A 24,656-nucleotide genomic window follows, 5' to 3' on the forward strand; every position below is an offset into this window, starting at 1 on the left:
GGTTCATACTGTAATGTTGAGGTTCTTAATCCATTTTACATAGTTTGTATGAGTTGGGATCTAATTCTTTTTTCTAAAGGAATTGCCAATTGTTATAACATATTAAACAAATCATTCTTTCCATCAGTCCCTTTATCTAGTCATGTGTCAGTAATGAACAAATAAACTCTTAACATATGTTTCTATACCTAGTAAGATTATGAAAGGGTATGCTTTCTGAGAAGACAGTGGTGGCATGGCAGGATACTAGGATATGTGTAGTTCACTCAGAAGAAACTGCTTAGAGAGCGGTGGGACCTACTAATGCCATATGGAAACAACCCCTCATTTCTCCAGAACCATGGAGAACCATTTCTCAATAAACATGGTATACTTGCCTCGAGTCTTTACATACTTTGCGTTCCACTCTCTCTCACATCATAGTTGAGACAACAAGCAGCCCGAGAGACTGACTCCTGAGGAAAAGCCCACAGTCAGTGGGATTCCATAACAAGGGTAGTGTTAGGGTGCGACGTTGGCCTATTAGGGGGCAGACTACTTTGGTGGGTCAAATGTAAGACCAGCAGGGCAAGTCAGGAATAAATGTAGAAGGAATAAGGACCTTTGCAGTTCCGGCATTTGGCATCTAAGTTAAAATCTTAATCTGAATTTGTCTCCTAGGATGGGAATATACCACTGCTTCTTGCAGTACAAAATGGCCACAGTGAGGTCTGTCGCTTTCTCCTGGATCATGGAGCAGATGTAAATTCCAGAGACAAAAATGGAAGGTACCGCAGAATTAGAAAGCATGTTATTTCAGTGATATCCACATTCTGAGAAGCTTTCAAAATATCACAGCTGTATTTTGGATCATTTGTTTTAAAGCAGTTTTAATTTCTTTCTTTTACTGATTTCTGCTTTTTTGGATAATTAAGAATCTGTTTTGACTTAAAAAATATTTTCCCCAGACCTCTGGGAGCATCATTGCTGACTGTGTCTGTGATGAGATTATTAAATGCTAAAATGAATAGGCCGTTTCCTTTGCCTTTTCATGCAAAATAAAAGTAAACATATTGGTTGTTTTTTAAAAACAGTCTTAATAATGTTATGGGTTCTTTAAAAAACTTGATTTGAAAAAAAGGCAAGATTTGTGCCAATCGTATTAAATTCCATCATATTTAGAAGATTATGTCTATGTTATTTGACCTAATATTTAATGTTCTGATTTAATCTGAAGTTTTATAAAACAGCAACCCAATTTTATTTTGATAGCATTCCATTTTGAATTTCCTAGAAAATTAAGTGTAGTACAGGTTTAACTGCACTTAGTCTTCTTTCCTCTGTTTTTAAGACACATGAAATGATTTCCTAGCAAAAAGTTTTCACATTTTGTGTACTAATTTTTTGTCTCCTCATTCCTTAGAACTGCTCTCATGCTGGCTTGTGAGATTGGCAGCTCTAACACTGTGGAAGCCTTAACTAAAAAGGGTGCAGACCTAAACCTTGTAGATTCTCTTGGACACAATGCCTTACATTATTCCAAACTCTCAGAAAATGCAGGAATTCAAAGCCTTCTATTATCAAAAATCTCTCAGGATGCTGGTATGTGAAAGAAAATAGCCAGTGTTGTTTTAAATTTATCCACTCCATTTTCCCCAAAGGTTAAAGGAATTTGTGCAATATATTTTATTATCCTTTTAAATATATTTCTGGAGAAAAATAGTGTTGAATATTGTGTATGTTGTGGGTATGGGTGTGTGTGTGTGTGTGTGTGTGTGTGTGTTTATATACCCCGCCACCCAAAGTGGATATGAGTCATTATGGTTCTTATAGTTTTTTTTTTTCCTCACTTTTCTTCTATAGATTCAAAGACACCAACAAAACCAAAGCAGGTATTTATCTTTGGGGATGGAGATTCTTTTTCATCATTGCCTGTGCGAGTTTGAACATGTTCTAATTAAACCACTCTGTGGTCCATTAGGAAAGTGATAAAGACTATGCTGAAACTACTTAAGGAGTAAAATATCTTTAGATTAAATGATTCATTGTAAGGTGGTAAATATTTTCTTAATGATTTACCCTATTTCCAAAGCATGTAACTTTAAACTTGCTACTTATATATTCATCTTTTTCTGAAATATACTAATATTTCCTACTGGTGTGAAAAGGTTTGATGTGATTTTAACTCTGAGAACAACAGTATTTTAACTACTTGTAATATCACAGGAATTATAGAACTCTGTCCATAGCCATGTTAGATAGTTAATGAAAGTAAGAGATTTAGCATTTTCTTTCATTTTAATTAGAGCTTTTCTAAACTGTCATTCATTTTACACAGATAGAAATTGAGAAGTTTACCCTGTTACTTTGGAGTTTTTCCTAAAAACATAGTCACTACTGTTTATTAATGAGATATATATTTGGCTGTTTTATTTATTTATACATCAAGGTTCTTGAAAAAATTATCATAATCGGCAAATACTTGATAACTGAATTTATTTTGTACCAATTGTGTTATATTTATCCATAACCTTCAGAGATGAGGTTTCCCCCTTTTTTCCCATATTTATGGTCATTCCTTGGTATCTGCAGGGAATAACAAAATCTGCAGAAGCTCAAGTCCCTTATATAAAATAGTGTGGTACAGTTGGCTCTCTGTATCTGCAATTCTGGGATATGCAGATGGTTGAATCTGGATGTGAAACCTGTGGATATGGAGGGTAACTGTATATTCTTTAAGAAAAGGACTGGAAGTAATGAAAAGGTCGGGGAAATACCACTGATTTGCATTAAGATGGAAGCTAGACTATGAATGTATTCTGGGTTCTAAGTTGTGGTAAACACCCCCTTATTTTCTACTTTCCCAGTTCTCCATACCACCTTAATCTGGTTTTGTCTTGTGTTTTTTATTTTCTTGCTTTAAAGCATGGGCTGCTAGAAGAAAACTTGGAGCATGCATATTACTTATTTTTATGTTGGTAGCAGATTTCAGATCTTGATAAAGTAAGAAATGCATGAACTGTTGAGGTTTTTCTCATTTGTTTGATGAAGCTATTTACTCAGACTTTACTAACCTAACTAACCCACCTCCATTCTTTGGACTGTGATAACTTTCAGCATGATCAAGTCTCTAAAATAAGCTCAGAGAGAAGTGGAACTCCAAAAAAACGCAAAGCTCCACCACCTCCTATCAGTCCTACCCAGGTAAAAATAAAAGAAAACCAACAATGAACAAACATATAACAACAAAGCCATAATTTTGTCATTTTGTGTTTAGGCCAAAAAGAACTGTTTTAAAATTGACCCTTAAGTGCACATTTGAAATTTTCTGTAGTGGTTTTAAATTACAAATAGTGGTATGAAGAATTTTGATTATTAGTATGGAAATAATGTAAATAATGTTGATTCTTATTTCAAAACTGAAGAATTGAACAGTATCTTTTTTTTTTTTTTTTTTTAAACATTTATTATTTCTCATGATTCTATGTGTCAGCTGGGTGGTTCTTCTGTTCTGGGCCAGCTCAGTTGGATTAAATGGTCTAGGATGGCCTTTTTTTTTTTTTTTTAAAGAAATTCACGTTCTTGTATTTATTTATTTATTTTTTTATGACTGTGTTGAGTCTTCGTTTCTGTGCGAGGGCTTTCTCTAGTTGCGGCAAGTGGGACCACTCTTCATCGCGGTGCGCGGGCCTCTCACCATCGCGGCCTCTTTTGTTGCGGAGCACAGGCTCCAGACGCGCAGGCTCAGTAATTGTGGCTCACGGGCCCAGTTGCTCCGTGGCATGTGGGATCTTCCCAGACCAGGGCTCGAACCCCTGTCCCCTGCATTGGCAGGCAGATTCTCAACCACTGCGCCACCAGGGAAGCCCCAGTATCTTTTTAAAAAACCTCAAAATTCTTAAAATCTATGACAGGAACTTTTTCCTCAAGATAATGAGCTCAGTCTATTTTCAGAGCTCATATTAACAGCTCTAGTAAAGTGGGGGAGAATGTGTAGCTGGTGAGGCGTTAGTTGAAAATGAATTTTAGTTGGTTTATTAAACGTTGTTAAAATACATTTGCCTTTCCTATTACACTTAAGGTTGACTAATATTAAAAAACAGCTTTCATTTCTGAGCTTATAGTGATTACTGAATAGAGGAGGAAGCTTGAATATCTATGAAATGGTAAATAAAAACAGGCCAGGGTTTGTTATTAAAAGAATCATAGGCCATAAAAAGAATAATCCATATCAAATATTTGAGCAGAATATCTCATCCAATAAGTAATATTAAATACGTTAGCATATTCATTAATAATATTCTCAATCTGCAATAGAAGTTTTATAAATTTTTAACGTTAATTCTAGTGAATAAAGGAGTGAAGTTCCGTAGTTAATTCTACTGGGCAAACTTTAAAAAAGTATTTGAGGTAGCTGAATTACACTGAAAATATGTTACCCTTGAATTAATTGAAACTAAGGATAATTATTGTTAGATTTATTTGCATTGGTTAAATAGGCTAATTCTTTGGCACTGTAGAAGACTTTGAAAAAGGACTCTTTATTGATGGCTTTCATTTTGTTTTTTTAGTTGAGTGATGTGTCTTCCCCAAGATCAATAACTTCAACACCACTTTCAGGAAAGGAATCAGTATTTTTTGCTGAACCACCCTTCAAGGTATTTCCTTTCTGTGTCCAACTTATTATTGAATTTTAAGATACATAATAGATTTGATTTAATCTATCAAAAACCTATCATTGGGCAAAACAGAATATATTTCTCAGTCATTGGTTCAAACCTTTTCATCATAAAGCACCCTTTGATTATTTTCCCTAGCATGGGCTCCATACAAAAAGAGTAGCATGAATCAATTATATTTGTTAGCTAATATTTAATTTTCTTCATTAAAAAAGGACAAAGATAAGACTTTAAGATCACCAGTCATCTTACCAAATTGAGTTGCTATAATACTAATCAAAAAGAAAGAAATGGTTATTCTCTGATGTCTTACTAAGAAGTAATTGTATATTTTTAATTAAACTTTTTACTGACTATAAAAGTAATATGTATTTATTTCAGAATTTTAGAAAATCCATTAGGTCTTATTCCACCTGATTCTCTAGACTTGTGGTTGGAAAGTATTTTAAGGAATGGGAGGGTATTTTCAATTTAATATCTGTTTACCTAATGATCACTAGGAAATTGTACTTGGAAAGAAAGTAAAATTTATAATTGTTAAAATGAAATTTCAATGGCATAATTGTTTATTCTTTTCTCCCTTCTAAGAATTACTAAAAATGAATTTTCTTTTAACTTGGATGCATATTGATGTGGAAAAGATTCTATCAACCTATCATTTCCCTTGCTTTAACTAGATTTTATTAAAATACAAGGCAAGGAAAGGAAGTTATGCTCTTATAATTACTACCCTAGTATCTTCTAATATGCTTATGGCTCAAAGGAGGCAATGCGTTCCAAAGAATAATATCACAAATTATGTTTTTCAGAAATAGAGTGTAAAAAGACTTTTATTTCTTTAAAAAAAATCACAAAAAGATAAAAAGGACACAATTTAGAATAGCTAAAGTTTAAAAAGATTAAAAATACAAATTGTTGGTGATGATGTGGAAGAGTTAGAACTTTCATACTCTGTTGGTAGGATGTAAAATGGTACAACTACTTCGGAAAACCATTTGACAGTTTCTTGAAAAGTTCAACATTCCTAACATATGATCTAGCCATTCACTCATAGACGTTAACCCAAGAGAAATTAAAATATCAAAAAATCATATACACAAATGTTTATAGCATCTTTATTCAAATATCCCCAAACTAGAAACGATCCAAATGTCCTCCAACAAATGAATGGATAAAGATAATGAGATACATGCATATAATTAAATATTACTCAGCCATAAAAGAGAATGAAGTGCTGGCCAAGCAGCATGATGGATGCATCTGAAAACCATCACGCTGAATGAAAGAAGCCAGGCTCAAAGAAATTCATCCCCTATGACATTCCATTTACAGGAATTCTAGAAAATGCAAAAAGGAGAGTAGTGGTTGCCTGGGAATGGCAGGGATTGGCTGTGATGAGGCATGAGGAAACTTTTAGAGGTGATGGGAATATTCTGAATCTTGATTATAGTGGTGGTTCCTTGGGTGTGTATCTGCCAAAACTCCTCAGATTGTAAGCTTCCGATGGATGTAGTTTATTGTACCTTAATAGAGTTGCAAAATAAAAATAAGCATTTAGTTTTTTAAGTGAAAATACAGCTTTTTTATGATAAGCACTTGCCAAAAATGAGCCACTTCATTTTTAGCATTTGAGCCTTTACAAAAGTTCCTTTGCTGAACAATTCTCTCTCTTATCATGGTCTGCGGCTCATCTAGATAAAACATGGCAATTTCTGGCAAGTGACTGTATTTCGTTTTGGAATGAGAATCTGGCTTTGAAGGTAAAGAATTTTTCCGGTATATTAATGGACAGAGATATTCAGGGATACAGGTTTAGAGGAAATCTTTAGGGGATTGTCAGTCCACAGCCATAAGAATTTTTATTCCCTTATAAAATTACCTTTATTTTCTGTGACAGGTCTCATTTACTACCATTTCCCTTAAAAATAATTAATAATAATATATTAATAGTTAATTTACAAAATGATAAAGCTGAAAAGTGCTTCTAATGTATTTTAATGTATTACCCAGATAAGTAAAACTTCTATTTGACTCTGTTATGAAAGTAGTATTCACCATCTCAAGCTTTAGCACATAGCCCACTAAATTAGCTATTATGTAATTTTATTATACTCTTCAAAGATATTTGTAATATACTTACTGAAATTTCTGAAAAATATTTTGAGAATATACCCTCTGGAACCTCTAGGTAAAAACTGTACCTCAGGAGATAACTGTCACTTTTATTGTATTTTAAAATATCTTCTTTCCTGGAGATTATCTGTTTTTCTAGTAGGATAGCACCAACTTGTATAAACTCAAGGAGGAAAATTTGCTTGATTCTTTTGTAGAGTGTTCCATTCAGGAATATTCTTTTAAGTCATTTTTGTGTTCCAGCAGGCTGAGATCAGTTCTATACGGGAAAACAAAGACAGACTAAGTGACAGTACTACGGGTAAGATGAAGGGGCATTTTTGTTCCCTTGACCGATCTCTATTTCATGTTCCTCTAAGAGAGCAAAGGCCAACCAAGCAGGGGTACCCTGTCTGGGGAAGTCGGAGAACCCAGGGTGCCACCCTAAGGCTGCCAACACTGCACAGCCTGGTACTCTCTACTTCAGGGGGCTTTCACCTAGATTAAGGAGTCCCTGAGCTTGGGTGTGCAATATATCTCTGTTTTCATCTGTTCCTAATTTAGCATTAGCACTTCCTTCAATTATGAATATAGGCAATAAGCCCCAGTGGTATTAGCAGATCAGTGATTCTGACACCAAGAAAATTCACAGATAATATCATATCCCCTCACTGTTATTACAGATACCTTGAAAGATCATTTACAGTATCTCTGCTAGAAACCATGGCAGTTATTAGAGCTGCTTCCAGATCTTGTTATTTGGTGTGTTACAAAGAAGGTCGCCAATTACTGTAACCTGTACATTCTATTTTTTTTAACATCTTTATTGGAGTATAATTGCTTTACAATGTTGTGTTAGTTTCTGCTGTATATCAAAGTGAATCAGCTATACGTATACATATATCCCCATATCCCCTCCCTCTTGCGTCTCCCTCCCTCCCACCCTCCCCATCCCCCTCCTCTAGGTGGTCACAAAGCATCAGCTGATCTCCCTGTGCTATGCGGCTGCTTCCCACTAGCTATCTATTTTACATTTGGTAGTGTATATATGTCAGTGCCACTCTCTCTCTTCATCCCAGCTTATTTGATGCATTTTAAAACATCGTTTTGGGATGAGGTCCATAGGCTGTAAGCTGCCAGCTAGCGGCCCTCCTTACAACCGAGCGGCAGGTTATTTCTTGAAGGGAGAGCCAACTGAGCACCTCCACGGCTGCCACAATCTAACTTTTCTACTTTTGATTTTTAAAAGACACATACAAAGAGTGTTAATGAAATCACACACTATCATATTGTCCTTCACCAAGACAGGGTTTAATTCATTGTATCGAGTCCATCCTGTTGCTTTATCCTCTAAGAATATAGGACGGTGTATGCAGAATCAATTTGAAATGTAGAGTAGATTACTTCAAAGGCCCCTTTTTGCTCCAGCATTCAGTTTCTTAGTCTGTTATGTATTTCATATGTGTTTGGAGCCCTTAACTTACAGAATTTAGAAATATTAAGAAATATTCCTGGCAGAGAACAATGTTAATATAACTGAACAGTTGTTACATTGTATACTTTAAAAGCCATCCATCGTGGCTTAGAAGTAATTTTTGTTGCTTAGAATTACCCTCATGCTCCCAATCCCCTGGTTCATTCCAAGCTGACCAGACTCTTTGTCAAGAACACTCATAAAGCTGTGGTTTAGGCACCAGACATGATTAGTAAGCATTTCTATGAAGAAATGTCATTTTGTATCCTTCCAAATTAAGATTAAAGTTTTCATCCTTGCATTAAATGGCTTGAGAAAATTTTTAAATAACAGTAGAAATTTGGATCAGTGCTATTCAGAGTGTGGTCTCTAAACTGTTGCCAGTCTAAAATAACTAAGGAGTTTAGAGCAGAAAGTCATCCAGCCAAGCACACTGTTTCGTCCACCTGACAATTTTTTTTCCATAGGAAGACTTTCTGGATGAAGGAAGCAGTACATTGAGTGACATTCTGGAGGACGTTTCTTGTCTTGTCTCAATGAGAACTTTGAGTAGCATAGCTTTAAATGTTATTTCAGCATGATAATCAGTAGAATCTCAAATAGTTCTGGTTTACCAACAGTGTATACTTTGGGATTCAGAGAAGGCTGTTTCATGCTGGGCTTGTCAGAGAATGCTTTAAGGAAGAGGCAGAGTTTGCCGTGAGTCTTGAAGGATGCCTAAGAGTTATCTAGCCAAAGACAGGCTACAAGGGCAGTCGTATGGATGAAGAATTAAAGAAGCGGCCTTGTGTTGAGAATATAGAGGGTGTGATAGAAGCCTTGAATCTGACGAAAATGGGATACTAGAGAAAAACATCAGGAGTTATAAACCTGAAAAAAAGTAGATTGGAGCCAGATCCTAGAGGCCTTAATCCAGATAAAGGAATTTGGAGGTTATTTTTAGAGGGAGCACAATTAAAGCACTTGAACCAAAGGAATGACCCTGTCAAAGTATGTTTTAGGAAGATTAGTCTGACAGTGTTGTTGGTACAGGCTGCATTTTCACTAGAGGAGAGAGAGAGAGATTTGTTAGGAAGCCATTTGTAGAGTTACCAAGTATGGTGATGAAGTTTGAACTAGAGTGATGGATGTGGGAATAAGAAGTGAACCAGATTCCAGAGATCTTTCTAAAAGGATTCACAGAATGGGATGTATTAGGCATGGGAGGAACAAAAAACAACCAAGGTGTGGCACTTGATTAAGTGAACGGAAAATGTGTGACCAAATCCATCAGTTTTCAGATGTGCTTATTTGTATCCAGGCACCTAGTATTGTGCTAGGGAAACGCCAGTAAGGAAACCCCAGTACCTGAGAATTGCTATTCATCTATCCAGTTGGAGCGGGCTTTCATTCATAGTCTGGACTAGGAAGAAGAACTGGATTGGGTAGAAAGTGAGTTTGTTAGAGGTCAGAGAAATAACATTTTAATTTTTTAAATATTATTTTAAATTACCTGTCTCTTTTCCAAGGTGCTGATAGCTTATTGGATATAAGTTCTGAAGCTGACCAACAAGATCTTCTTGTCCTACTGCAAGCAAAAGTTGCTTCTCTTACCTTACACAATAAGGAATTACAAGATAAATTACAGGTAGGTAAATAGATTGCTAACACAGTCTATTCTGTAGGGTCAAGCTATTGGGTTTTTCAGGGTTAGTCAGGTGATATTTTGTTTTAGACATCGACATTAGTTTCTTTTTAAAATATAATTAGCCTTAAGCATTTTATAGTTTCAAATTATTTGTTTCTTGAGAGTTTATTCATTAACTATTTTTGTAAATTGGTAAATTATATATGATTATATACATAGTATGATATATATGACAATATATATACATATATGTACATACATATATATGATTAGTCAGTTATTTACTTAGTAAAGTTGATCATTTAGCAGATTTAAGAACTTGATAAGAAGTAGCTGTACTAAGCCTATTGTCCCTCTTGGCAACTACAATAATATGAGAAACAAAGGAAAAATTTGAGTCAGAGGCTCTTCAGCCAAAACAAATCTCACATTTTTAAAGTGGCACACATAATCTGTCCTAAGAGAGCACAGAATAAGCTTAGAGTCATTAGTCCGACTCTCGTGTCCCAGACCATATTTTTTCATGGGGCAAGAGGACGCATGCAGAACGATCCTGTAGCTCCCCCAAATGTAAGGTTTGGAATCGCTCTCTCATTGCAGTTGCTTGCTCATCTAACCACAACTTTGGTGCCATTTCATTCTTGCCTTTTTTTCCAGGCCAAAACACCCAGGGAGGCGGAAGCAGACCTGAGCTTTGACTTTTGCCATTCTGCTGAAACTGACTTGGCCCCATCCCTGGGCAAACCTAGTGAAACCCCTCCCCCAGACTCCAAACCATCTCCATCTGTCTTAACACATTCCTTGAGTAAATCCACTATCGACAGCGATGTCAGAATCCAGCAACTACAGGAGATTTTACACGACTTGCAGAAGAAATTGGAGAGCTCTGAAGCAGAGAGGAAACAGCTGCAGGCCGAGCTCCAGGCCAGAAGGACAGAGTCGGTGTGCTTAAACAACTCGGAGATTTCAGAGAACGGCTCCGACCTCAGCCAGAAACTTAAGGAAACTCAGAGCAAGTACGAGGAAGCTATGAAAGAAGTCCTGAGTGTGCAGAAGCAGATGAAACTGGGCCTGGTCTCACCGGAAGGCATGGATACTGACTCGGGCCTCCGCGAGCTGAGGATCACCGAGGAGGAAATAGACGTGCTAAAGCGGGATCTCCAGAACGCACTGGAAGAAAGTGAACGAAATAAAGAGAAAGTGAGAGAGTTGGAGGAAAAGCTTGTAGAGAGGGAGAGAGGGGTGGTTATTAAGCCACCTGGGGAAGAGTACGAGGAAATGAAAAGCTCATATTGCTCGGTGATTGAGAATATGAATAAGGAGAAGGCATTTTTGTTTGAGAAATACCAAGAGGCCCAAGAAGAAATCATGAAATTAAAAGATACACTGAAAAATCAGATGACCCAGGAGGCGGGTGATGGAGCTGGGGACATGAAAGAGGCCATGAACAGGATGATAGATGAACTCAACAAGCAGGTGAGTGAGCTGTCCCAGCTATACAAAGAGGCCCAGGCCGAGCTGGAGGATTACAGGAAGAGGAAATCTCTAGAAGACGTCACAGCTGAATATATCCATAAAGCAGAGCACGAGAAGCTGATGCAAGTGACCAACATATCCAGAGCGAAGGCTGAAGAGGCACTGTCTGAAATGAAGTCACAGTATTCCAAAGTGCTGAATGAGCTGACCCAGCTCAAGCAGTTGGTAGATGCACAGAAAGAGAACTCTGTCTCCATGACGGAGCATCTGCAAGTGATAACCACGCTGCGGACCGCTGCCAAAGAGATGGAGGAAAAACTAGGCAGTCTTAAAGAGCACCTTGCGAGCAAGGAAGGAGAGGTGGCAAAGCTGGAGAAGCAACTCCTAGAGGAGAAGGCGGCCGTGACCGACGCGATGGTGCCCAGGTCCGCCTATGAGAAGCTCCAGTCGTCTTTGGAAAGCGAAGTGAGTGTGTTGGCCTCAAAATTAAAGGATTCCGTGAAAGAGAAAGAGAAGGCCCATTCAGAGGTTGCCCAGATTAGAAGTGAGGTCTCACAAATGAAAAGGGAAAGGGAAAACATTCAGACTCTCTTGAAATCCAAAGAGCAGGAAGTAAATGAACTTCTGCAAAAATGCCAGCACGCTCAGGAAGAGCTTGCAGAAATGAAGAGAGATTCTGAAAGCTCTTCAAAACTGGAAGAGGATAAAGACAAGAAGGTTGGTGAGACCGTATTGCTGTTGAATTTCTAGCTAGTATACGCTAGGACTTTCAACCTTCATTTACTGTGGTGAACGTTTTTACCATTTGTAAGCACTAACCTATTGTGAATGGTCAGAGGTTCCACACATGACTCCCCCTGTCCCCAAAGCCACATTAAGAATAGTAGGGTGGACATTTATGAAAAAAAAAAAAAAAAATTCATCTTCTACTGCTTCCCTCATACCAAAGCATTTTCACATGTGTGGTATGTGTTTTCCCTTTAAAAATTATTTTACAGAAGCCCTGCCAAGTGTCAGGGATCAGAAGTGAACCCACCAACTGAGAAGCATTTGTGACCCATCTTGAACTTCTACTCTGTTGGAATCCAGACAGATTCCTCTGTCATATGAAAACCCAATTACTCCCAGACTTGATACTGCTTCCCTAAACCCCACGAGCTTTCCTCTGAGTCAGTATAAAAACCCTCCCTGGCCCCCATTTTCAAAGGTGTACAGGAGAATAAGGCAGGAAATGTGAGGGGCAGGTGATCTGAGATGGGCTGGGCGGGGAGGAAGGAGGAAAGTAAAGGGAAAAGTGGTTGGTGCTTCCGTGCCTGGATCTGCTCTGCGTCCCCGGTCTCCTGGGTCAGATGTTCTGAATGACATTCATTAGAGCATTTTTAATCTTTTTTTATTCCTTCATTATAATGAATGTTTCAAAAGAGCTCCTGAAGCCAAGGAGACAGGGGGTGGAGGTGGGGGGTTGTCTTCACTACGAGGCGAGATGCCCGAGATACCAGGGTTTCTAAAACTTATTCCTGACTGCTCACGTCAGCAGTATGGAGCAAGACCTAGCTGTCTCCAAATAAGGAACACCTGAAATCCTGTTTCTGATTTAGTTTTTCAACCGTCCCCCTTTTAAGGGTGAACGAAGGAAATCCATGTCACAGCTTTTGTTACCTTCAGGCCCCAAAACACAGTCTGACATTCAGGGGCTCTTGTCTGCATGGAATGGCCTTAGAGGGCTTTGTTTGGTTTGCCTGATATTATCTGATTTTATGTTTCATTTTATGGCTTTTCTTTTTAAAATAAAAAAGGGATTGCTGCAGTCCCAGAGGCCAGGAGAGGCTATCTTCCAGGTTGAGAAATAGGTGGAGTTTTGCTTCTGCGGCACGTTCTTGCCTACTGATAGAGCTTTCCTTTCTCGCCAGATAAACGAGATGTCGAAGGAAGTCGCCAAGTTGAAGGAGGCCCTGAACAGCCTCTCGCAGCTCTCCTACTCCACGAGCTCGTCCAAGAGGCAGAGCCAGCAGCTGGAGGCGCTGCAGCAGCAGGTCAAGCAGCTGCAGCAGCAGCTGGCTGTGAGTGGGCGTGTCTCTGCGGCCTGGCTGCGGGTGTGGGGAGGCAGACGGCACACCGGGGGGAGCGGGGAGCCAGCAGGCAGATGCCCAGCCTGAAGGCGTGTTGTGCTTCAGTGAGCAGCTGACTGCAGACTTCTTTGATGAAGGCCAGAGAGGGAGCGGATGGATTTCTCAGTCATTGCCTGCAATGCGATGGGTAACATGTGTCAGTGGGAAGGAAGGGAGGAGTCCACAGGACAGTGGGAGGAGGCTTCTTGTTCGCTCTTCCACTCGCTTTTTACCCTTTCTCCATTCTTCTGCCATGGTAGTCACTGTCTCTGGCAGCGGCGAGAGCTGTTTCTTATTAGGGGCCAGGATCTCTGGTAGTTGTATGTCTACATGTCTGAAGCCGCTTCTTGGCCTCTCTCCTGATTTCATCCAGGAAAGCCCTTTCATGTCTGTATTCGTTTCTGATGGCTATTGTAATAGAGCAACACAAACTTGGTTTAAAACAACACGAACTTATTACTACAGTTCTCGAGATCCATACGTCCGAAGAAACCAGTTTCACAAAAGTAAAGTCAGGGTGTCAGCAGGGCTGGTTCCTTCTCGAGGCTCTAGGGGAGAATCCATTTCCTTGCCTTTTCCAGCTTCTAGAGTTTGCCTGAATTCTTTGGCTCGTGGTCCCTTTCTCCATCCCCAAAGCATATCACTCCAGCCTCTGATTCTGTCCTCCCATCTCCTCCTTCCACCTTTGACCTTCTTGCCTCCCTCTTATAGGACCCTGGTGGTTACATTTTAGATCCACCCAGATAATCAGGATAATCTTCCTTTCTATCTCAAGATCCTTAATCTCCAAGTCCCTTTTGCCTTATAGGTCACACTCCCAGGTTCTACGGATTAGGACGTGGGCATCTTTCGAGGGCTATTAGTCAGTCTATCACAATGTCTGTAAAGTTTTAGTCATTGAGGGAATGTTACATTTTGCACGTGAAGGTTAGTCTATCCTGGACTGTCTCTAGCTTCCATTTACAAACAGGACCTGGATTTTATGATTTCTTCAGTACAGACTCGATACTGGTGAATTCAGGTTTCTACAGTCCTTACTCCAGCTGGCCACAAAGTACAAAACCAGCTTTTTTGTGTGTTGCCAGCTCTACTCGAGCAGTGGAGGAGTAGTCAGGGAAGGAGAAGTTGCTCTCGACTGTGTTTTGCAGGTCATTTTTCTGATCAAGTGATTATCACAGACTTGTAGATAAAGTACTAATGATTTATACAGTCATTCTTACAGTTATTCAATATGCGTTTAATGAGCTTTTATGTATCAGTAATATACGAGGTGCTGATGATATAAAAATGAATAAGACACAGTCCCTGCCTTCATGGAACGTATACTCAATATAATGGCTTACCATATACTCAGTGTAGTAAGCGTCCACTGATAGGTGCCCAGCGTGCTGTGGGCACAGAGAGGCAATGTGCTCACCCAATCTGGGTGAGCCTCTGAAGGCTTCCTGCAGGAGGCGATGCGTGTGCTGAATCTCAAAAGAGATGAGTAGGAGGCAGCAGGGACTGGGATGTGGCATTTAGATGGCCCGTGGTAGCCATGGGAACCACCGTTCCAGTGGAGGGGTGGAGTATGGATGGCCGAGGCTGGCTGCTGGAGAAGTGACTAAGGAGCTGGGCGTCGGCCGGGGCTGAAGAGCCACAGCAGGAGGCAGGGGAAGCCTAAAGCAGGTTTGCTGCAAAGATGGGAGATGGTGGTGAGGGAGTGGGATGCTCTCAACTGAGATCTCAGAGGTAATGACTGAGGCAGGGCTCTGACCATAAGAGCGGGTGGCTGGAAGGAGGGACAGGTCATGAAGCTGAGGTCGAGGGACTGAGAGGCCAGGGTGGTGGGTGGCTCATCCACGAGGATACCTAAGTCAACCAAGTGATGACAGAAGCAGGACCGGAAAGGAAGACAGTGATCAGAAGACAAAGCTATAAATGATGGAGTGGAGGCAACCAAGAGGTGGGAGGAAACAGCACAGAGAGAGCTACCAAGTGTACCTTCTACTGGCAGGAACTTCAAAGACTGAGGTTTCAAAGGGTTTCCTTGAATAGGAAGGACGCCTCATATCTGACACTATTGGGGAGGAGGTGAGACTGGCTACTGATAGACTTTAGTAGATTTTTAAAGTGATCCATATATGATAGTCTCAATTTCCATCACGACGTAGGCAGAAAGGCCTCTTCTTAGACGAGTTAAGAGCTGAGTTGAGATCCTTGAAATAGTCTCTAGGAGGAATTGGAATTATAGCTCAACAAGGAGAAATAAAATCATTAACAGCTGTGCTGAGGGACCATTTGAGGTTGGTGCTGTCACCCTGTTCACCTCCTTGGTACGCTGACAGCTAAATCATTGAATTCCCCAGGGATTATATACCACTGGCTATATAGAAGGTGATCGATAACTCTCTTTAAAAGAATAAGTTTTTAAATTAATATTTGGTCATTGTATATGATAGAAAAGTTGGAAGATATAGAAAACTGTGGAAAAGCTACTATAAATTAAAACTGCCTATAATCCAACCACTCAGAGACAATAACTTTTTGCATTTGACAAAGTAAATAGTTCCTTGCACTGTTTACTTTGTGCGAATATATCTGTATTCTTTGCCTGAGTATGTATATATATTTTTAAACAAATTTGGGATTATCCTATCTACTTTTTACATGAATTTTCTTCTAGGGTTGACATACCAAGATATGAAACAGGTAGTTTTTCTCCCCTAAGAATATTGACAAGCATTCCAAACTACACAATCCTCTGAGTCCACAGCAATTTTAAAAGCTTTCTATGCTAGTTGGTGGAAGGAATCACTAGGGTAGCATTTGGCCGCAGCTTTCTCCTAGTTTTCTTTGCTTTTTTTTAAAGGTCTCCTAAGCTCTTGAACAATGTCAAATTGTCTCTTTCTAGGAGTGCAAGAAACAACACCAGGAAGTGATATCAGTTTACAGAATGCACCTTCTGTACGCTGTGCAGGTATGGTGTCTGGGGATCCTAAAGAGATACCACAGCAGGTCTCGCCCAAATGCCCATCGTGAAACTAGTAGAGCAGATGAGAATTTGAGAAGACAGCTCTTCATTGGAAAGTTTTTTAAAACATCTTCTGCTTTGCTTTGGATTTTGTGTTGGGAGCCCCATGCCCTGTTACCCAGGAGCAGCCTCCTTTGTTGAGAGCTGAAGGAGGGTGTGGGGGCAGCTCCCCATCAGGAGGAGGAGTCTAGGTGTTATTTTCCGGGTTTGATGATATTCTCAGAGCTATCCGTACCATCTCACTACTGTAACTGTTGGTGCTTTGGCTGGCTGGGCTCACGTTTGCTACTGAGATGCCAGAAACCCTTTGCTGAGGACTCTGGTAGGAGACCCAGCCTCCTCATTCTCCGGAGGAAAAAGAGCAGGGTCGTGTCTTTGACTCAGTTCCTCCTAGAAATGTGGGAATGGGTGGGGCTAACATTTCCTTGAAGGTCGGGGCGGGAGGGCAGTGGGGAGCCAAGGGCTCATCCCAGCCAGCCATCTCATTCCCCAGGTGAGGCAGATTTAGGTTCTGAGTGTTGTTTTGTTTTAAACCTTTTTGATGTTATTTTTCTAACAAGTGTTTTAGTTTTTCAGTGTTCAGCCTCCCCTCTACCTCTGTTGTATTCTGCATTTTGAAGTTCCTGTGGGGCAACAGCCTCTGCCCTTTATTCACCTCCTTCCTCGCTCCCCCATGGTCCTGTATGATTTGTGTCCACGTCATGATATCGTAGGTTATTCTAATGAGTGTCTTTTGTCGGAATTTCCTAGGGCCAGATGGATGAAGATGTCCAAAAAGTACTGAAGCAAATCCTCACCATGTGTAAGAACCAGTCCCAGAAGAAGTAAAGCAGGACACTGGCCCCTTGTTGTCCACCTCATGTTAGATCCGGAGTTGCTGGCAACCACTGCCATTGTTCTCTTTCGTGGCATCACTGTGACCCTTGTAATAGAGCTTCTTCCCTTTCCAGAGGCTTCTTTCTGAGGATGGGTCCCAGGAGAAGACTGTCCTCCTCAGAACCGCTTAGAAACTTCAAAGCAGCAGGGGTGAAAGATGCTGTCATCCCTTCTGATTCCAGAGCTGGGATCGTCCACGCTCAGGAGTCAGGTCCCTATGCTGGTGGCCGGCATCCTCCTTGGCACCTGCCCAGCTGAGGGACTTCATCACTGAGTGACACAAGGATGCGCCACGCAGCCGTGCTTCCGTTCCTACGCTCAGGCTGTGCCGCTCAGCGCAGCAGTGTTCTTTTTGCCTTTGGTTTCCTATCCCTAAAACATGACTTAATTTCTAACCAAATTAGTATGGCACTAGTTATGAGCTGCATGCTTTAGACCCTTTATCGTGATATCTTGTGGATTTAAAAACGCTAATTCCATCTCTTTTTTTCCCCATCTGCCTTATATTTCTCACCGCCCTGCTTATCAATCTTATAGTTTGATGAGCACTGTTAACTTAAATATGAAGTTTTAAAACAAAAGCAAATTGTCCTTAAAAGTTCTTTTTAAGTAGATCGCTGACACATTGCAAATTTTCTATGCAAACTTGCCTCCTGCTGTTTGTTATGCACGAAGCTCAGGAAATCCAAACATTTGTGTTCAACAAGGGATAGTAAATTGCGTGTTTACAGCCAAAAGAAATGCCTCATAGTTTCTAACCTCAATTTTTTAAAAGTGTTCTTTTTCCTCTACAATATTTTTATTGGCTCTTTAAGGTGTTTTCATATCTAAATCCCTAAGTAAGTGAAATTTACATTAGACTATATCAGCAAAATATTTTTTAGGTAATCATGTTTAAGACTTTAAAAAGTATTTAACTTTTTCCTCCAGGTTTTCAGCTACAGCAGGAGGTGGTTCTGTATTCCAAACTCAAAATGAGCTGCCACCAACACCCCTAGACTTCCTGCCATCGTGTTCTCAGAACTGTAGCACGTCTCTGAATATAGTAAATCCTCTTTTACCCATTGAATATTTTTGAATGCCCCAACTCTACCAGCACCTGTAAATTATCTCTGGAAGGGCTGTTAGTACCAACGAGTTTTTCAACTTTGAAGCAAAAAATTCTGGTAAACATTATGGTGCCTAGCTGAGGTCTTGGGAGAAAACATTCCTGTTCACTTTACTTTCAGGTTAACTTGCTTGCAGCTTCCCTTACAGCCTTGATCTTATTGAGAGATGTAAACTGAATACGGAAATCTCTAAAGTATAGAACTGAAAGCATAGGCCAGCTCCGAAAGGGCCGCCTGGGCTCAGAGGTCACTTGGTAGCACTGTGTTGGATGAGGACCAACGACAGCAAAGCAACACCGGCTTTCGAGCCTGGTGTTACCTTTCTTAAGTTGTTTATAGTTCGGCAATTTCAAACACGCTCCAAAGAAAAATGTGAAAGGACTTTCTGTCACAGCACTTAAGAAAACACAAGACCACCCCCCTCCCACCTCCACACAGAAATGCTGCAGAGTGTAAAACTTGAGAAATTTTGTAGGACGCCAGACAAAGTGTAGCCTTTTATCTTGTTTCAGGATGCATATTTATTACAAGTACTCTGGTTAAATATTGAAAAGTTACATGCTGTAGTTTAGCATTTTTGCCTTTGTAATTTACAGAAAGTATTGCAGAAAATAAACTTTTGTTTCATTTTGCATGTCTGTTGTTGATTTGGGGCACCTTCGTAAGCATGCCTGTACAGCTTCTGGAGTTCAGCTAACTAGCATTTCGGGGCAAAGGTTTTTATACCCTGTGCTGTGCTCCACCGGTGGCCGTTGTCTGCAGTCTCTCACACAGTGTGTCATATCATTTCGTCCCCTAGCTCCTGGGGTCACCTTGAACTCTAACCCAAGCAACACCCACTTTTGGGCACTTGCATCACAGTTCTTTCATTTAAAATTGCGTCTCAGTTGATCTGTAGTCTTTTTTTTTTTTTTTTTTTCCAACTATTTAAAAGCTTCCAGGGCTTCCCTGGTGGCACAGTGGTTGAGGGTCTGCCTGCCGAAGCAGGGGACACGGGTTCGAGCCCTGGTCTGGGAGGATCCCACATGCCTCGGAGCAACTGGGCCTGTGAGCCACAACTACTGAGCCTGCGTGTCTGGAGCCTGTGCTCCGCAACGAGAGAGGCCGTGACAGTGAGAGGCCCGTGCACCGCGATGAAGAGTGGCCCCCACTCGCCGCAACTAGAGAAAGCCCTTGCACAGAAGCGAAGACCCAACAAAGCCAAAAATAAATAAAAGTTAAAAAAAAAATAAAGCTTCCATTAGATTTTTTTTTCTCTTTTTTTTCTTTGCTTTTTTGAAAAAGTAATACATACACATGGTTTTTCTTACATTATCCTATCACATTAGAAGGTTAATTCATTCCTGAAGAAAACTCCTGTAGGGTGAATTCTTCCAGGTTGAAAGCATAATTAAAACACCGGATGACAATGAAATGGGTGCAATTATTTAAGTAGCTAACATGGTTCTTCATAACACAGCATAACGAGGCCATCTCCCTTCATTAAGGCCATTTCCCTTGCTAACAATATGATTCTACTGCCTCTCTTTCAGCTCCTGTTGCCAAGGCACACCATACACACTCAACTGAACCCTTCCTCATGCCCCACCTCTGGGAAGAAAAAGGGCAAAAGATATCAATGAAAATAATGCAAATAGTGTCTGAGGTTATCACTATTTTAAATTATCGAGTGTGCACCCTGAAAGGAGAACGTACCTCAAGAGAGGCCAACCATTCAACTCAGAAGATGATTTCTTTTTTTTTTTTTTTGCCATGCCTCCCAGCATGCGGGATCTTAATTCCCATACCAGGGATCGAACCTGCGCCCCCTGCAGTGGAAGTGTGGAGTCTTAACCACTGGGCCACCAGGGAAGTCCCAGAAGATGATTTCTTGGTGACACTCAAATGAGCACTTAACCTAGATAAATCCAAACCAGACTTCTTAAATGGAAAGAACTGCCTCATATGCCAAAGGCAGGGTCTGAAAAGAAACTGTCATCCTGCAGCAATGGTTATATATCACGGGATATAATTGTAGGATAAATGAGAGAAACTGAAAATAAATCTCTCCTCCTGATTCTTAGTTTACCACCCCAGAAGCAACAGCTATTAAGTTTCTTGAATGACCTATGTCTATATGTACATGCAGGCATGTATTTTATTTTCCCCTTTAAATATAGAAACTTCTGGACCATACATTTTCCACTTAAAACATCCTGGAGATTGTTCTTTGTCAGCACACACACCCTTTTTAACTGCTGCATAATGTTTCATAGTACGTGCTTTTTTTTTTTTTTTTAAACTCCTCATTGATGGGCATTTAATCTGCTTCCAGTATTTTACAGCCCTAAAAATGATGTGATGACTATACTATGTATGCATATGTGTGAGGATCATTTGGATAATTTTCAAATTGCCCATTTTCACACTAGCTTCCATCATGTGACACAGGAATGCAGAGGAAAAAAGGTAGAATAGCATACGGGTCATCACAGTGAGTGAGCAAGAATGGCCTTTTTCTTCACATTGGTTACATAAGAGTCATCAACTTGTTTTTCTTACATAAACTTTCAGACTGACTCCAAAGCCTTTAATAATTAAACCCACCTATCTTAAGATAAACACATGATATGACATGTGGGGAAAATGCTCCCAGAACATGTTGATGCACAACCTTTTGCCATGTGGCGTAACTGTGGAATGCTGGGTGCTGACAGCAGTAGAAACACCATCCAGCAAAGATGGGGGTGATGCAAGGTTTAAAAGGCAGACTGCAAGGCAAAGAGTGAGCTGGAGAAAGTAACAGACGGAGGCATTCACAGGAGCAATTTCTGTTCACCTGTTCAGGGCAGAGAACTGTCCAGCATGCGGGGAGTGTGTGGCATATTAGTGAAACAAAGGACAAAAGCTCAACTATGATGGTCGCCATAATTGGGCCATAGGAGCTGGTTGAGGGAGCAATCGAAGTGGGTTCCAGGAGATGGAAAGGGGCTCCCTTGAGGAGTAAGTCCCCGAGAGATGGAGGTGAGTAGAAGAGAAGGAAAGAGACATTTCTGTACATTCAGTATAAACCAAGCCCTAAAAATGGGAAGAAACAGTATTTCAAGAATGGCGACTGGATGTACCAGATGATTAGTGGAGGATATGGAGGGGGGAGAGAGGAGAGGACACAGCCAAATAATGCAAGCTTTTAACAAAAGAGTTACCTATGTGTCACCTTCAGATGTTTTTAAACCTATACTTTTATTTTTTTTTTTTCAAAAAAAACCTTCTTGAGGAAACGTTATTGAGATCAATACTTCAGTTTCAAAATCACAGTAAAAATGAAGAGTTTGTTTCAGTTTTGAATTTTTCAAATTTTAGGAAAATTTTTAAACAAAATTTGAAAAGATTTTACACTGAACATCATGTGGTCATCACCTAGAGTGAAGCGTTAACATTTTACTAGACTTGCTTTGTATGCGTGTCTACCCACTTATCTATCCCAATTTCCATCCATTAGTCTATGTTTCTTTTTGAGACATTTAAAAATAAGTACAGAACATCCACACAGGCTACCCTGAAAATTTCAGTATGCATATCATCAACTAGGTTTTAGTATTTGTTTGAAACTATTTCTAGGTAAAATTTACATACAATGAAATGCATACATATTAAGTGTACCATTTGATATGTTTTGACAAGTAAATATGTCTGGGCAACAAACCCTATCAAGGCATAGAACGTTACCATTAGCCCAGAACACCCTGTCGCCCTCCTTCCTTAAAATTAGCAAAGCCTGAAGGTATATGGGACAAAATCCAGGAGAAACAAGGCACACACTTCCAGGTACCCTCTTCCAGTGGAGTTTACATGGATATAGCTAATTGTCCCAGCAGTGATGTGTGACAACACTTCGGAAGTCTGGCCAGTCAGACTAGCCCACCCAAGCCTTGGTATCCAGGACTTTATTGGGGATCTACCATGAAGGCTGAAGTACCTGCATAACAATTTCAGCTATTCAGATTCCAGACCCCCCAGAGCAAAGACATGCATTCATCATACATCACATTTTAAGAATGAACTATTTAATCGGATTTGTACCACTTGGCCCAAAATGTCAAGCATACAAAAATGTTCTTCTCAGACAGAATATTTTAATGGATCAGAACTCATTTCCCAGGAGCCAGTCTGACGCCATTCCTGAAGATAGGCATTTGTAATGAATATGCAGGTTTTGAGCAACCCAGACATGTAAATTAATCCTTTAAACCTATACATTTAAATCGTTAAGCACTCTGGTAGGCAGAATGACACTCCCCCAAAGAGGCTCGTGTCCTAATTCCCTGGAATTTAAATAGTTTATGTTATATGGCAAAAGGAGAATAAAGTTCGCCGATAGAATTAAAGTTGTTATTCAGCTGACCTTAAAACAAGGAGATTACCCTGGGTTACCCTGGTAAGGCCTGATGTAATCAAAAGGGTAAAAGCGGGAGAAGGAGTCAGTTAGAGATTTAAAGGTGCTACACTGCTGGCTCTGAAGATGGAAGAAGAGCCGTGAACCAAGGAAGGCAGGTGGTTTCTAGAAGCTGGAAAAGGCAAGAAAACAATTCTCCCCGAGAGCCTCTAGAAAGAACCGGTCTTGCTGATACCTGATCTCTAGGCCAGTGATGGTCATTGCAGACTTCTGACCTCCAGAATGAGGAGATAATAAATTCTTGTTGTTTTAAGCTGCTAAGTTTGTGATGACTTGTTACAGCAGCAATGGGAAACCAATATACACAGAGAGGCCAGAATCTCTACTAATGGAGAGTTCCTGAAGATTACTCAGTTTATTAAGTGTTATTGAACACTAGTAATAAGCCAGGCACTGTGCTGAACGCTAAAGGCTCAGTGGTGGATATAAAGCTCCTGCTCACAAGAACCTCACATCTGGTCAAACAGGGCCTGCCACCTAGCAGATATTCAGTATTCACTGGGTGGGTGGGTAGGTGGAGATGTAGATGGATGGATTGCCCATAAGGCCCTGCATGACCTCCTCTTCTGCTGACCCACTCTCCTGTCTCTCTTTTCATTCTTTTTTTTTTTCTTTTCATTCTTAATTGAAACTTTTTCTGTTCTTGAACCCAATAAATTTGCTCCTGCCTCAGGGCTTTTGCACTTGCTATTAACATCTTACAATGCTCTTCTCGACATTTGTGTCATTTGCTCCCTTATTCCCTTGTGGTCTCTGCTCAATGCCACCTTGTCAGAGAAGCCCTTCGTAACTACACTGTATAAGCCAGTATACCCCTCCCCACATCCACATCACTTTCTAGATCCCTTGCCTGACTTTATTTTTCTCCATATAATTTGTTACTTCCATGTCAGGTGGTTCATCCCTTTCCCAAAGCTGGACCCCTTAGCAGGGGCCTGAGACTGGCTGGAGGAAGAGGCTTTTTCCTAATTCACACAAAGCTGCTGCCTATTCCCTAAGCCACCTGCCTTTTTCTAACTTGCAGAGATGTCATATTGTTTACTAGCAGCCCTGGTAGAATAGAAGCTCTAGGAGAGCGAAATCTGTCGCTTTGTTCGCTGTTGCTTTCCCTAATGCTTAGAAAGAACAGTGTCGGGCACATAGCAGGTATTCAATAGGTATTTTTCCTTGGATGGATGGACAGATGCATGGAAAAACTCAAAAGTAAATGGAGTGCCAATAGACTTGTGAGTGTCACTATGAGACTGTGGATGGGATACCGTGGGAGCTCAGAAAGAAGGTATCTAACCCTGCCTTGAGAGGCTGGAAAATGTGTTTTAAGAAATTACACAGTCCAGGGACTTCCCTGGTGGTGCAGTGGTTAAGAATCCACCTGCCAACGCAGGGGACACAGGTTCAAGCCCTGGTCCGGGAAGATCCCACATGCCGCAGAGCAACTAAGCCCGTGTGCCACAACTACTGAGCCTGCACGCCTACAGCCCGTGCTCCGCAACAAGAGAAGCCACTGCAATGAGAAGTCCACGCACCGCAAGGAAGAGTAGCCCTTGCTCACCACAACTAGAGAAAGCCCGCGCGCAGCAACGAAGACCCAACGTAGCCAAAAAAAAAAAAAAAAAAAGAAATCACACAGTCCAAGAGAAAGTTTATTTGGATTTCCTTGTTCTTAGGTTTTTCACAGTCTTTGCGTTTGGAATCATTTGGAGCTAATCACATTTGACTGGGGGTTGGAAGAGTCTAGAAGTACCCTATACACATGATTCCTCTGTGT

General features: G+C 40.5%; 1 protein-coding gene across 9 annotated transcripts in view; it reads left to right on the forward strand.

Moving 5' to 3' along the window:
* The window catches only part of RAI14 (retinoic acid induced 14), a 150,314-nt gene extending 131,229 nt beyond the window's left edge, over positions 1–19,085 (forward strand). For 5 of the 9 annotated variants that reach the window (XM_059916199.1, XM_059916200.1, XM_059916201.1 and 2 more), the window contains 11 exons: positions 661–767; positions 1,403–1,581; positions 1,843–1,871; positions 3,097–3,183; positions 4,551–4,637; positions 7,035–7,092; positions 9,753–9,871; positions 10,529–12,064; positions 13,258–13,407; positions 16,349–16,414; positions 17,219–19,085. In XM_059916199.1, the coding sequence (XP_059772182.1) occupies positions 661–767; positions 1,403–1,581; positions 1,843–1,871; positions 3,097–3,183; positions 4,551–4,637; positions 7,035–7,092; positions 9,753–9,871; positions 10,529–12,064; positions 13,258–13,407; positions 16,349–16,414; positions 17,219–17,296 (2,496 nt within the window). In that variant the 3' untranslated portion in view covers positions 17,297–19,085. The remainder of the gene's footprint in view (positions 1–660; positions 768–1,402; positions 1,582–1,842; positions 1,872–3,096; positions 3,184–4,550; positions 4,638–7,034; positions 7,093–9,752; positions 9,872–10,528; positions 12,065–13,257; positions 13,408–16,348; positions 16,415–17,218) is intronic. The other 4 variants (XM_059916198.1, XM_059916197.1, XM_059916203.1 and 1 more) reach the window with 4 other exon arrangements.
* The last annotated feature ends 5,571 nt before the right edge of the window (positions 19,086–24,656 follow it).

This window comes from Balaenoptera ricei, chromosome 3 (assembly GCF_028023285.1).
Source record: "Balaenoptera ricei isolate mBalRic1 chromosome 3, mBalRic1.hap2, whole genome shotgun sequence".
In the NCBI taxonomy this organism is placed as follows: domain Eukaryota; kingdom Metazoa; phylum Chordata; class Mammalia; order Artiodactyla; family Balaenopteridae; genus Balaenoptera; species Balaenoptera ricei.